This window comes from Tachypleus tridentatus, chromosome 12, assembly GCF_004210375.1.
Source record: "Tachypleus tridentatus isolate NWPU-2018 chromosome 12, ASM421037v1, whole genome shotgun sequence".
In the NCBI taxonomy this organism is placed as follows: domain Eukaryota; kingdom Metazoa; phylum Arthropoda; class Merostomata; order Xiphosura; family Limulidae; genus Tachypleus; species Tachypleus tridentatus.
Window position 1 is genome coordinate 111369941 of NC_134836.1, and position 14871 is coordinate 111384811.

A 14871-nucleotide genomic window follows, 5' to 3' on the forward strand; every position below is an offset into this window, starting at 1 on the left:
GGTGGCAGACAGACGTGATGACGTAAATGTGAGAATGAGGATATTGGTTGGCAGCATAATTCCATCTTTACAAGTGGAAATACGCCTCACTGCAGAAACCCCTTGGGTGGAGAAACCAGCGAGAATCTCTGACTCTGGGATGTTCTTCAAATCCCTCTCAACAATAACTCCTTGTGATGAATTCAAAGTAGCACGAGGTGTAACCTCAATAGGTATACCCCCCAATCGCCTTTGATTGTAACAGAAGTTCACTGTGTTGAGATGTGGATGTTTCCACCAATGTCACCAGATCAAAACTTCTTCACTGACTTTGGAGAGCCAGCAAGTCTTCTAGTCCCTTCTAAATGAAAAAGGGAGACGTTTACCCTAAAGGTTTGTCTGAAAGTAAATGCAATATAAGAAAGAGGTACAACAGGGGCTACAGATGGTGAGGATTGTTGCTCAGAATCTTTAAGAAGTGGTCATTTACTATTCGACTGTTTTTTCACTACTTTATTAAGATTTTTAATTTGAGTATCCATAATAAAGAAAGGGAAATTTTGGTGCCCACTGACCCCACCCACCATGGAGCCCTATAAGGGGATGCACTACAATGCCAAACAAGGACACTGCAGCAAAGCCAAGGTTTCGTGACCACTACACCCAAACACCAGCATCAGATATAATGTCCACAACATCTGTTGAGAACATCCAACACTGGTACTTGGTTGACCCTAGCCTGAGTGGACCAGCCAATTGACCCAAGGGGGGCCACCCCAAGGCTGCCCACCTATAGGAATTCAAGGCCAAAGTGGTGTGTAAGGGTTGGACCCCTCAACCACCAGGATACTCTCCTTCCCTTCACGGGCTGCCACACACGGCAAACAGGTGGGTGGATGTTTAGATCCCAGAGGAGGTAAACTGAAAGAACAGAACCTTCCCTGAGAGGTCCCCTCTCCATATACAGGAATCCACACTGAGGGGGTTGTTGTTGTGAAAGATTCGTATAACATTTCATCAGCAAATAAAGATCATGCTCCAGCAGCTGCAAAACACTAACTGTTGTCACATCCCCACAAACTCACTACATATAAATGTTAATTAAATAAGCAAGTAAATAGAAAACACATTTCAGTACCTTCATTTCACACCACAAATAACGAGATGTTCCATGACTCAGGAAGTTAATGAAAGACTGGCTTCATCTTTAGAAAGCAGAACTAGAAAAAATATGTTACTTCCATAGACCAGTAACCAAAAAGATAGTTTTCTCTGCTATAGAATGGAGCTGGTTTAATTATGTGCTGGATATTTAGTCTAGAAAATGTTTCAGAACATATTGTTTGAAAAATATAACACTTACCGAATGAATCTGTTGCAGAACAAACCGGATCCAGCTCTGCACTAACCTTGGAAAGTTAGCTTTCTTCCTAGCTTCATCAGAATCTGGAAGAATCAAACCCAGAGCTGAAGCCTCGGGCAAGGTTCGGAAAGCTCGCAAAAAATTGCTGGGCTACAGGAAGAAGATTTTTGTCTATTTTAAACATCTTTTAAACAAACATTTAATAACTTTAAAATTTAAACATTTTTCACAGAGGTTATATAGTAGTTTGAAGTAGGAAAAAAACTACAGTGAGAATCGACAGTGCATGAAACAAAAACAACCATTACCTGAGATTTAGAATAAATCAAAACTGGACAACAACATCTATTCGTACGGAGGAAATACTCTTAGGTACTAGACATGGCGTTAGATGCTGAACTAGCATCTTATCCCCAGTAATAACTCCTGATGAAACAGATAGTACAATGTCTGTCTTGATGACAAGAAACATTCTTGAAATAAAAATTTATCTCAGAATGGCTGGTATGAGTATTAAGGCTTTTATTGATAAGGAGAGAACAACGTTTTAACCTTCCTAGGTTATCTTTCTTAACCTGAAGATGACCTAGGAGGGTTGAAACATTGTTCTCTCCTTATCAATAAAAGTGTTAATACCCATGCCAGCCATTCTGAGATACACAAATGGTAGAAAGGTAACAAGAGTCAGTCTGGATAAATTTGAATATTCAACAAATGACATTTTCCTAGTTATCACATAACCTCATGTCACATTAATCATTGAACTATGAATACCTTTAAAGCTATGCCAGTTTCATTTTCATAAAGACCATCTTTATTTTTCAATTTGTTTCCAGTAAGTTCTTTGTCACAAGGTGCTAGTCAACTTTGTAATGAAGCATGTATGAAGAGCAACTGATGGTAATTGTGTATTAAGACATTTTATAAGAGAAATCTTTGAGCTAATTCCCTGGTATTCACCTAAATCATATTTTTTTTTTGGTTTACCATAGCCACCACTTACAAATGGCTCCATTTATATTCTACAAGTTATCGTTTGACTTCCATAGATTCAATTCTGATTTTACAGTTTGAAAATATTCAGAATGGTCAAATATATGAAGCTGATATAGAATCAAGGCATTTTCATTGCCTGGCCAACTTGTAAACAGTTATCATAAGACACACTAGTTAAAAGATTATCCTATTTACTGCAATGATTCATAATAACCTACATATTATGATAATTAGTTTACTACACTGAGCCCTCATTATAAGTAGCATTGCACTACTATGTTTCATTATTAAAGCATTCACTGATTACTACCCATGTATCAAACAACATTGCCTTGTTTCACTACTAAAGCATTCCAATGCTGTCAACTACTTTTCTGGATGTAGTGTTTACCAATTACTACCGATATTTTTGAAACAATGTCATCTTGTTTCTTTATTAGAGATTAGGGCATCCTTTACTGTCCACATTACAAGGGTTTTGGTAAGTAACATTCAAAATTTAATCAGACTACTTTTTATTTATATCAATTAGTACAGCATAAAATAGTAGCTAATAATCCATGTCTTAATAGTATACAACTTTTAAGATCTTAATTTTATAAGGTAATATTAAAAAAAAATCCTGAATTTCCCCTATTGTAAGAAGTGCAACATTTTTTCTCTCGACATCCCCCCCTCTAATTTATGCACCGCTCCTCCGATAAGTACGAAATGTAGCAAAAATTACTCACTATAATATCACTATTGCTGTTACAGAGCATAATATTATCAACCTTCAATCTTGTTTTGTTACAAGCTTCGTTCCCACAGGAAATATATCACACGGTTGCTCAATTCAACAAAACCTACACATAACCTACATCCTCAGTTAGAATATGCATTTTGTAGAATCACATTTACAGAAGATCTTGAAAAGTCTTTTCTTCAGTTTTACTTGTTTAGTTATATTCCTATAATCTCTCAGTATTGTTAAAATTGAAATTAAATATCTATATATCCAAAAATGTTACAAAAATACACAGGCTTTCATAGGGTGTCCTAACTTTTTAACATGACTGTATGGAAAGTGTGCAATACATGTGCAATAGTCTTGAAAGGCGAGAGCAACTTTCAGAATTTAACAATCCTCTCTGGCCATGGATAAATGGGTAAAAAGATTAACTACCTCTTGCTCTTGGGTCTCTGATTCTTTGCAATTTTTCCACTGAAGTAAAGTACCCTCCTTTTGTACCTGACTATGGAATAATTGTTGATCAAGGAACTTTGCAAACATACTTTGAGTAACCATGGAAACCACTTTTTTAGCCAAACGGACTAGTTTAATAACTTTTTCTCCAACTTATTCCCATCATCCACATCTTTGGATCTAAAAGTAATCCCCACAACTCTCTAGATCAGATGGACAAACTAACTTTAGACCATCATCACACACAAGGTGACACATTTTTAAAGATATCAATTGTGTTCTCCCAGGCTCAACTGGTTTTTTTCATTTCAAATCATTATTTGAAAAATCACCGAGTTGTATCTGCTCAAGATCACTAAAATTTCTTTCACTTTGTTAAGACTCGTCAATGCTCCACTGAAAGAAAGATATCCTACTATTAGAGGAGGAGGGCTATCAGGTAGCAAGACTTCAAATATAAAATAAATTACAAGACTTGTACATAATTACATTTTTTTATGAATACTTGAAATACAGTGCTTAAAAATGTTATAGGTCTAAAACTAACATCTTATGACAAGTATAATTGTAGGTTGTTTATAACAAATAATTATAATTTTCTGTTACAAACTGCAGTTATGTGATGTCTACTAAAAGCTTCCCAAGTTTTATGAAGATACTTGTAGTAAAAAACTAATATGCCTAGGTTAATGAACATTGGGTTGGTCCAATGGACCAACGTCATTTATATATGGTTAAAATTTATCAAACTAACTAACCTGACAAGGAAAACCCTGAGCTTTATCCAACATATTAAATAAAAATCCCAGCTCACAAGACAGACAGAATTCTCGATGACACAGATGGTTAAGTAGTGCACATCGTAAAGGTTCCACAAAATAAAGTACCTGTAATTATAGTTGTTATATTGGTGTCAAAATGATTTAACTTTAAACAAAGATTTGTTTCAAATTACAACCTAAAATTTGACATACACATCACAAAACTACTTTAATGTACTCAAAGAAAAAGCTAAACAACACGATGCATAATGGTTATTGGTATATCTCAAGTAACATAACATACAAATTGTTGAGTATGTTATATTAAAATGAATTTGAAACCTCACAATTACATTCTAGTCCATGTCACCCTGTCAGATGTTACTCTAATTGACAACCACATACCAAGACTATAACCATGCAACATAGTTTCAACTGTAAAGGGTTCCTTGTCTAAACCACACCACTCTTCGTGACATGTTTTCCACAATCTAACAAGTGTATAAGGATGACAGCTCTCGATGCCCATTTCAATGACCAATCTCACAGAAATCCAGAGGTGCAGTGTCTGGTGACTCAATTGGTACATCTTAATATGGAATAGTATGAATACCTATTTCATTCTTCAGTTACCTGAAGTATGTGATGGTTGAATAGGAAGTACAAATGCAGATCTTCATTTTGTGAACCAAAACCCTTGTCAACCTTGTTTTCAGATAAAGACACTTCATTATGTTGTGTACTGTTGATCTGGGCAAGTTAAATGGCTTTTGCTATTGATCTTTTAGTTCATATATTTTAATTTATTACAAGAAGTAAAAAAAGAGCACTTTACTTACCATTGCTAGAGTATGACTTGTTATGAGTCTCTTTCTGGATTATCCTGGTGCCCCAGGTTGATTCATATTTATTTTTTCCCAATGTCATTAAGCAAAAGGGATGTTCTCATTTTGGAAATTCTAAATTCCCAATAAAAACACATCTTTATGATTTGAGTGTATGACACTTTTGTGTTGGAGAGAGCTGTTATTTAGTCTTCCCAAAACTCCTGAACAATCTCAAAACATAGTTCTGATTCAGGTTGTCCCACCACAAGTTTATAAGCTGTGATTGTCATGTACCTTGCATGTTCAAAATCCCATAAATATAACATACTCAACCCTTTGTAGTCACACATTTGTAGGACTATAAGATAAAAAAACTACACACAATGCAATATCATTTCCAAGATAAAAACTTCCCTTACATGCAAGTAAAAATTCAGTTTTTATAAGATTTTGTAGCAAAGATTGTATTCTAAATTCTTAAAAATCAGAAGTTTAACTGATTCAGCCAAGACATTCAGAGACAGTTTACAAATTTTGTTATAGTGGCATTTGTTTCCCACCTTATTCAGTTGTTTCATTGTAAGTCAATAACCAACACCATGCTAGCCAACACATATCTAAATGAACAATCCTTCACTATAGACCAAATTTAGAAATGATGTTTCATTAATCAGGGGAAAAATTTAGAAATTTTAGGAAAATTTTTATTGTTTCCAAACAACTGCTTTAGAAACCCTTTTTGAAACAAATAGCAAAAGATAAACTCACAGACATAACTTATTTCGTTTCTTAACTAGTTATCTTAAAGGATTGTTGAAATAGAAATAAAATATTTTAAAATGAATGTTTGAGACTCAGTACCTCACCTCCATTGGTTGAGAAAGGGTTCCATTGACGTTTGTGTTTCTAATATGAGTTCTTTGCTCAGTCTTACCTGAATCATATTATTGGAGTAAGCATTGGGCAAGTTAGCCTCTAGCCCACTGAAACATGTTCTGTTGAAAAGGTTAAAATCAAAATCATCAAAACCCATCTTGGAATACTTAATTTCAATCTTCTGATATCGTTGAGGAACAGTTTCTTCTTCCCCTGGAAAAACAATACTTGTTATAGTTTTGAAATGCAAGTCTCCAATCTATGTGATATATCAAGTCAGTTTTCACTCAGTAACACTGACCTAAACAATTACAACACTGACATGCTAAAAACATGTGTTTTTTAAATCTTGTTTCTGAATTCATTAAAAAACATTCTTACTGATTCTCTCAAAACAGCATAATGTTCTCATACATTATTTCATACAAGTGTAAACTTTCAAACAATTCTATGAAAATAGAAATGCAAAGTTGTATTTAAAAACTTGTACTAATAACAGGGAAAATTAACGAAATGATTTCAATCAGTTTAATATTACCAATTACATAGAGTTAATAATTTATAGTCTGTGATTTTTTTAAAGAAACTTTGGCACCATCTGTTCATATCTAGTTCATTGCATGGGAGGATTAAATGAGATTACCATTAGGCAAAGGAGACTCTCTAGGTGTTTCTCTGTACCTTCGACCTCGCCTGTCAGGTGGGTAGGGGACTTGGTTCCTTACTCTATTCCCTGGGTTTGGAGCATATCCAATAGACCTCACCATCTTCATGGAGTTGATAATCTGAGGATCAATTGGTGGTGTTCGTCTACTCAATGACAATAAAAACAAACAAATGGACATCTAGCGCTGGACAACAACTTCTCACGTAAACTTCTAGTAATCCTAATCATAGTTGATTTTTAAACTAAAGCAAAGGGAAAATACTTTTATTAAATCCAAACAAAAAGCTCTTGCTTTAGAATTGTAGTAAAATGTAACACCTTTCTACTTTTCATTAAAAATAATAATTCTTTGGAAATTACTCCATACCTTATAGATGATGCCACAAGTTACACAAATTTTATAATTTGTTATAGAAAATTTTTTAATTATGTAATCAGTCAAGAGTAGCAACTTCACATATAGTGAATTTGACTTATGGTGCCACCTGGTGATATAAATTAAATTTTGTGATTATCAAGTTCTTGACAAGACCATAAATGTACCATGATCCGCCTGTGCATAACCACCTGATAACCACTACAAGAAAAAGCATGCTCTTCAAAAATTCCCAAATCCTGGCAGTCTCTAACTTTCAAGATTATATTTCCTTTCACTTGAAAGTGTACAGTAAAATATTTGTATGGGAAACTCTTCAACTTCCACTTACAATGAGTAAGCCTTTAAAAAAGAAAAGGGCTAAATGACAAGACTGAATAATTTTAAGTAATTAACAACCCTCTCCAGAAAAGGCTGTGGAAACTGGTAATCACCAACGTTTGTTTTCGAATTTCGCACAAAGCTACTCGAGGGCTATCTGTGCTAGCCGTCCCTACTTTAGTAGTGTAAGACTAGATGGAAGGCAGCTAGTCATCACCACCCACTGACAACTCTTGGGCTACTCTTTTACCAATGAATAGTGGGATTGACTGTCACATTATAATGCCCCCACAGCTGGGAAGGTGAGCATGTTTGGAGCAACAGGGATGTGAACCTGCAACCCTCAGATTACGAGTCGCATGCCTTAACACGCTTGGCCATGCCGGGCCGGTAATCACCAATGATCTCCAGATAGAGGAATGAAAATTAAAGACACAACATCCTATGGTACCTTTAATAACTGTCATAAGACATTATGATACAAGCATGTTTTTTGTTGTTAATTATTATAAGCATGTGTGAAGTGTTGTATACATAGAACAAATACACATTTGGATCTTTTATTATGGTTCTTACTTTCAATATTACTTGTTGGACAAAACAAGATAATCTGTTTTAAATGTTTGTTACACCAGTTGTTCAAAAATACAACACCTCTTTAGATTTGAAAATAATAATTTTTTAATTTGTTACATTACATCAAGCTAAATTTAAAAAAAAGGAAACAATTATATCTCAACCATGAGTATTGTCTTACATTTTGAGATACTGTGTGTATTGGACTCTTTAAACCTAAACTTTATTGGTTCATTCTGCCAGAGTTATTTGCACAATATCGTAATAATTATCACCACACCTTATAAAGTTTCTGGTCTATTTAAAATAAAAGTTGATTATAACATGGGTTGGATCAATTTTCATTCAAAGAGATAAATGTTATTAGACAACACTATGATCTCATGGGCAAATCATAGTTTTTGCTCAGTCTCTGCCACAGAGTCCACTGGGTTTTAAGGAGATAGTATTATCTAATTATATTTCAACCAGGAGTTATTTTATGGAAATGACTAAAGCCTGGCTTAAACAAACATGATTCATTATGGTAGTGGTATAAAACCGTCGCTTGGTAAGAGACATTTTTAAGATTTCAGTACCTGTAAACAGGCTTGACCAACTCCTTGGGCCAATCAGAGAGTAGTTTTCCTGTACAGTAGGGCATAGGAATGGTAGATAGTGGTGTCAGCTCATCATTGATATCAATAGGATGTAAAGGTTCAACCTTAAAATAGAAATAAAACTAACTTCTACTTGCTTCATGAGGTTTGTTTTAAAACATATCATATTCTCATAACCTTTACAAATAGATCTCTATGATAGATTTTATTAGTTTAATATTTCACTATTACAGCTCTGCCTGAAGATATTGATATCCTACAAGTTTACTAGAATGTAACTTTATTAGCTCAAATATTTCACTATTTCAGCTTCATCAGAAGCTATAATAACAAAATACTGAGCTGGTTAAATTTCATCCTGGAGAAACAGGTTTTATTTTTAAACTAGAGGTTTAATAAATCTTTGTCAGACTAAATGTAATCTAATTTAAATACTCACAAACTAAGTAATTAGAACAAGGATAGTAATTTAATAAACATCAGTCTCAAGGTTACTTTTGTCAAATGGTTTAAAAACAATAATAATAATAATAATAAACAAATCCAACCCAGGAACTCAACTTACAGGATCGGCAAATTCTGTCGGCTGACTGAATGGATTAAATGCCACTTGATTACTAGCTCCAAACAAGTTAATGTTGCCTGTGCAAATAAAACACAACATGCATAGTAAACAGCAGGTTACTAAAATGTAGATTTTTTTTTTTTTAATATATAACAATTCAATACGTCATTTTGGAAGAAACACCACAAAAGAGAAAGGAAGTTTTAGAAAGTCTGTGATAAATGTATATCCTCTTTAATTTGGAACTACTTTTTCACAGTTACCTTGATACACATGATGTTATGAAACTACAAAGGTATTAATACACCTCACCATCTTTTTAATTTATCTTATAATTTCAGGTATCATAACAAAAGAATGTATTTTCATTAATATTTTTTTAAATTATCATCAATGTCACCTTTCATAAAAAAATATTTTCTTTCAAGAGTTTCTTGAATATTATTTGATGTACCATATAAACATGAAAATCATGATACACCCTTATGAAAATATATGACTTTAAACATACACCCTTGTGAAAATTAATTGAAACAAGATGGAAAATTATGAATTTTTCAATTTTTTTGCATTTTATTTCTGAGAATCAAAATATTACTCACAAATTAATACATGATATAACCACCTTTACATTTCAAAAGATCATTAATCCGCTTTGGCATTGAGTCCACAAGTTGACTGCAATCTTTACTAATTTTTGGATCGCGGTACTACACCTCAGTTATGGCCTCAATTAGTTATCTTTCGTAGTACAGTCTTTTCCCCGAAGTCTTTCTTTACGAATTGCCTAAGGATTTTCAATAGGATTTAAATCCGGAGAGTTTCCAGGCCAGTCCAGCACCTTTATTCTCGTTGTAGTAATAAAATTCTTTACAAGTTCCGATGTGTGGCACGGAGCCAGATCTTGCTGAAAAATGCCAGATCTATTTGGAAATCTCTTTTTCAATTCTGGAACGACTCTTCTCTGCAAAACTTCGATGTACTGTGGTCCTCACATCATACCTTCTACGATATGTAAGCCTATGAAGCCATAGTAGCTGAAAAAGCCACAAAACATCTTCAAGGGATGTTTTATGAACTGATTGATGTGAGATTCTCGAAGTTTCTCTTCTGGAGATCTGCGAACTTGCAAACTTCTTTGACCCTGTATGAAGAAATGAGTCTTGTCACTGAATAACACCTTCCTCCATTGTTCTTGCGTCCATTTCTTGTATTTCAGACCCCATTGATACTGTTTTATCTTCATTGAGTTGGTAAGAAGTTGTTTTTTGACTGGTCTCCCTGTCCTTTTAATACAATTTTGATTGACGTAATATTCCTCAAACTTTTGTCATATATCCCAAAAACAGATCGACCGTACTGCAAAACACAGCTAATGATGCCGTCTGTGTGAAAAAATGACTATTAAAGGAAATCAGCAGGTCCAGCGAGTCTACACCGGCCGCCATGCTGAAAATATTGTAAAATGACCATTTGTTTCAATTAATTTGCACAAGGGTGTAAAATAGGAATAATAGTGATAAGTACACCTCATGAGCATAGTTTCAACTTTATCTATTAATCTTCATACTTGTTTCATAGTTACAAAATTCAGATTAAACAGAAGTAATGTTTTTCCAGTGTAATACTAAAAATTAGTTTTAGTTAAGAATACAAGCCAATTTTTTACAAAAAATTATGAATTTGTACAGTATACAAAAAATCTGCTTATTAACAAAAAAGCATAGTAAATGACAAATAAACACATGAAATATTATTAAACAATATTGAAAATATATTACACGAGGTGTTAATTAGTAACATTTCTTTGGTTTATTAAATTACTAATGCACACACTTTTAGAAAATACGAAATTTATAAGTGTATATGTAAAAAAAATTTGAAGAAAAAGAAACACGAGAACACAAAAAAGATTTTAATGCATGTCAAAGCCACCAAAGTTCAACTACTTTTGTTATCACTGTTGCACTTTTAACCTTATCGCAATAGGTCACAGGTCAAAGGCCATGTCATCAAATACGTTGACTTGCATTCAAAATTTTATTGAACTACAATTTCATAAAGTTATGTCAATAAGTTTAATATCAAATTGTAGATTATAATTCACAGTGTTATGTACGAGTTAATTTCTTAATTGGAAAGTCAATATTGATTTTTGTGAATCACATGGTACATTGAATGCTGCACTGGTTCAAATTAGATGTTTATAATGTCAAAATGCTTAGTATTTTTTTTAACCTAAATACAGCTTAGTTACTACGCTTGTTAAATTATAGTAGAATTCTATGGTATCGATATAGTAATTTGGGAGTTTTTGGTTATTCAACTGTAAGTATAAAACCTAAAAAAAAATATTTCAGTTTGTATCCTCCATGTGTGAAATTTCAAAAGGCTTAGCAACCTGCATCAAGCAGTCAATGAGTTCAGAGGTCATAGCTAGAAGAAATAACTGTTTGCTTTACTTCTTTACTTACCTTTCTATATTTTAAGAAAAACAAGATTAATAATTATTTTTCTAAATAGTAATATTCTCTATACATATATAATGTATAATAACTGAAATGTGACTACATATTACAAAATACTAGTCTACTAAAACACAGCTAAAATAGTTACTTTGTGAAGATTAAAGGTCAGTTTCATGTTACTGGACATGTAACGAATGCACGTGTACCATGTCATGCAAGTTCTGTGATGTTAACTAAATGTGACTAGAAGGTTGATATAATAAAAATATAAATATATATATAAATGTGTAATGTTATAAGATTTAAGTTACTCAGTCTAAACCTCTGTCTTCTTGCATACTCATATGTAGTGATTCTACATTGAAGAAAGCATAATTCATATATTTTTTCTTTCTTTATTTTTTGTTGGTTATGAGGTTGGTCAAATTTACAGACACCACACATTTAGGGCAGAGAAAATAAGAGAACAAATATATATAGTCTTACGAAAAACAGACATTTTAAATGTATTTAAGAGGTTTTAGAGATTACACAAATGGTATTTGAAATTTATGGGACAAAGAATAGTTTTTAATCATAACATGAAAATCACTTCACAATTGGACTAATAACAAAACAGACTCAATATTTTCACAAACAACTATTTAGTAAAAATATTTTGTTAAAAAAAAATCAGATTTTTTGTGTACAAAGCACTTGCAATCTTTACTAAAGCCTACCAAATTTTGTAAAGATCATCACATCAAAAGTTACAGTATAAATGAACTTGTGTAAATTACCGGTCCTGTTGCAAAATGGTTAATGATGACTGTTTAAACTGATTTATTACATATTTCTTTATTAAAAAAATAGTACAAGAACTTGTGGTCCTACCAACGGCATCTCCAAATGCAAGTGCTTGACCCGATGCAGCTGTGTCAAAGGTTAGTAGAATAGCTCCACCAGTCTCTACCTGGTGGATATAAAGTGATGGTTGTGTTGAGGACCCTGTGTCCACTAACTGAAACTGTCCACTCTATTTGGAGAAAAGATGTTTTTGTCATAACCTGAATGAAAATAAACTTAAACTTCGTAAGTGTAGCAATTAACATATCACTTTCACTATTTTTAGCATATATGAAAGAAGGATAAAAACATATTCTGTGTGATACACAACACAGCCATGAAAACATTTTAAGTCTTGGAAATGTCATGAGGTCATTTACTAGGTAAACAATTACTATTTATTTATTCCACTAATATGTCACTGTCTCATTCTACTTTTCTTTGAAATGGCTTATAACCTACATGGATCAGTGACAATGCACGTTCTGATGCCCAAACAAAGGAAATAATTTCAAAGTGTTGTCTCACACAAATATGAAAATGTTTAAAGTACCGTATGAAAATATAGGAAATTTTTAAGAGGAATAAAAATATTCTATACTGAAAATGGTTTCATATCTTTCACAATATCCACTGAAAAAATTTCATACATTAACCTGAAACTAAAGTTTAACTGCAATTATTACCAGTAAATTTTCAGTTATTAATGTTTCATTTCTATCAAATAAGTAATGGTCTCATGATATGTACAATGTCATGCAACATGTTAATCAACGGAAGTGTATTAATTATTTTTTAGATGTTTCAAATGATTTATTTATTTTCATACAGCCCTTACCTGAGATACGACACAAAGACGAGAAGTAAAAGCAGGAACGAACCGCAGAAGACAAGGAGGAAACATTACTTGAATTGGAGCAACTGCTCGCATTATTCGGAGATCATACACCATCAGGAAAGGATCAACTGCAAGTGCTCCGTGCCTTCATAGGAGAATTTTATTTGAGTTTATCTCTTATTCAAAAACTATCGTTTTTTTCCATGTAAAGCAAAAATATTGTGTACGAAGCCAAGAACACTCTCCATCAAAAACTACATACATATATGAAGCCCGCAAGAATAAAACTAATCCAAAAAAGAAATACTTTAAATGAACTCCACAGTAAACATAAAAAATAAAAATAAATTCTTGGCTGTCAGCCTTTCTGAAGGAAAAATGAACTTTCTTTACATTTCTTACGTGTAAGTAAAGTGGGAATATTGTTTCTTACAATTAAACTGCTTAAAAACATTTATACTGTGATCCCTTGTATGTCAACATACAAGCAGATGATAGATTCACATTTAAGTATTTGTTACAACTAATACCAACACGGCAAACATTTTTTTCTTCTTTGATATTTATATAACTCATTTGGTTTTAAAAATGAAACATTGAACCATGATTTACTACTGTAACTGTATTTAATACCAGCAAGATAATGCACAAGCTATTGAAAACCAAAGTAGTTTTCTTCTTTATACAACACACACACAATATGGAAAAAAATTTGAAATATATGTTTACAATAAAGTTTTTCTCATGACCCAGTTCTTAAACTTTCAGTTTTCTTCTTTGTATATTAACTATTTCTTGCAACGTCTCTTAGTGTTTGGTAATATTGCTTATGCATTCAAATGATCTGAAAATCTGTGTTTTTTTCTTAAATACAAAATGATGCCTGTCTACATACCTGCTTGAAAGTCCACATGTGACCAACTGGTTACCATGAACATCAAAATCTGCCAACATTCCTGTATGAGATTCTAGGGTATGTTCTATTTTTAGAGTTGTAGGATCTCGCAATGTCACCTTAAAAAAACAGAAAATTACAATTTTAAATATCTTTCCAGCTGCAAGAAAAAAAAAAAGATAACCTATTTTGTCAATTCTATATGGCTATATTAACTTACCTTACTAGTTGTACAAACAAAACTATGTCCTCAACTTTTAACTACAACCAGCTGGATATAGTTCGACTTTTTCCCTTATGCAAAAGCAAACCTTCTAATTTATCACCTGTTAACTGTAGTTCACTAGGCACAGCTTACCTTCCCTCCTATATCACCTGCACAAACAAAACGGGGATGTCGCCTCAATATGATACACCCTTGTTCACCGACATCGACAGTCCTCATTTCCTCTCCTCTGGCCAAGTTCAGTTCTACCAAGTGGGGTTGGTTCCCTCCCATCAGCAAGGTTTCTGATGGAGTTACCATCATACACTGTAGATCTTGTAGCTGCTCTGAGCTGCATACACAACAGAATATATTTTCATCACACAGTGAAAGAGGTAAAGAAAAACTACTCAAACGATATAAAAAATAGGCATACAATTAAATGTAGTTTTACTTTAACTTTATGAAGATGCTAATTCATCATTATTTTCAAACTTAACAATAAACATATTAACTAGTTAAAATTTTTAAATAACTCAAAAATGACA

The 14871-nt window shown here is 32.9% G+C and overlaps 1 protein-coding gene across 2 annotated transcripts in view; it reads right to left on the bottom strand.

Annotated features, from left to right (window-relative positions):
• PAN2 (PAN2-PAN3 deadenylation complex catalytic subunit PAN2) overlaps positions 1–14871 on the bottom strand; it is a 63585-nt gene that overhangs the window by 36855 nt on the left and 11859 nt on the right. For both annotated transcript variants that reach the window (XM_076473432.1, XM_076473431.1), the window contains exons 4-13: positions 14477–14675; positions 14119–14237; positions 13224–13368; positions 12434–12575; positions 9093–9169; positions 8507–8631; positions 6632–6798; positions 6047–6201; positions 4283–4411; positions 1343–1492 (exon numbers count right to left, since the gene is read on the bottom strand). In XM_076473432.1, coding sequence (XP_076329547.1) covers positions 1343–1492; positions 4283–4411; positions 6047–6201; positions 6632–6798; positions 8507–8631; positions 9093–9169; positions 12434–12575; positions 13224–13368; positions 14119–14237; positions 14477–14675 — 1408 coding nt within the window. The remainder of the gene's footprint in view (positions 1–1342; positions 1493–4282; positions 4412–6046; positions 6202–6631; positions 6799–8506; positions 8632–9092; positions 9170–12433; positions 12576–13223; positions 13369–14118; positions 14238–14476; positions 14676–14871) is intronic.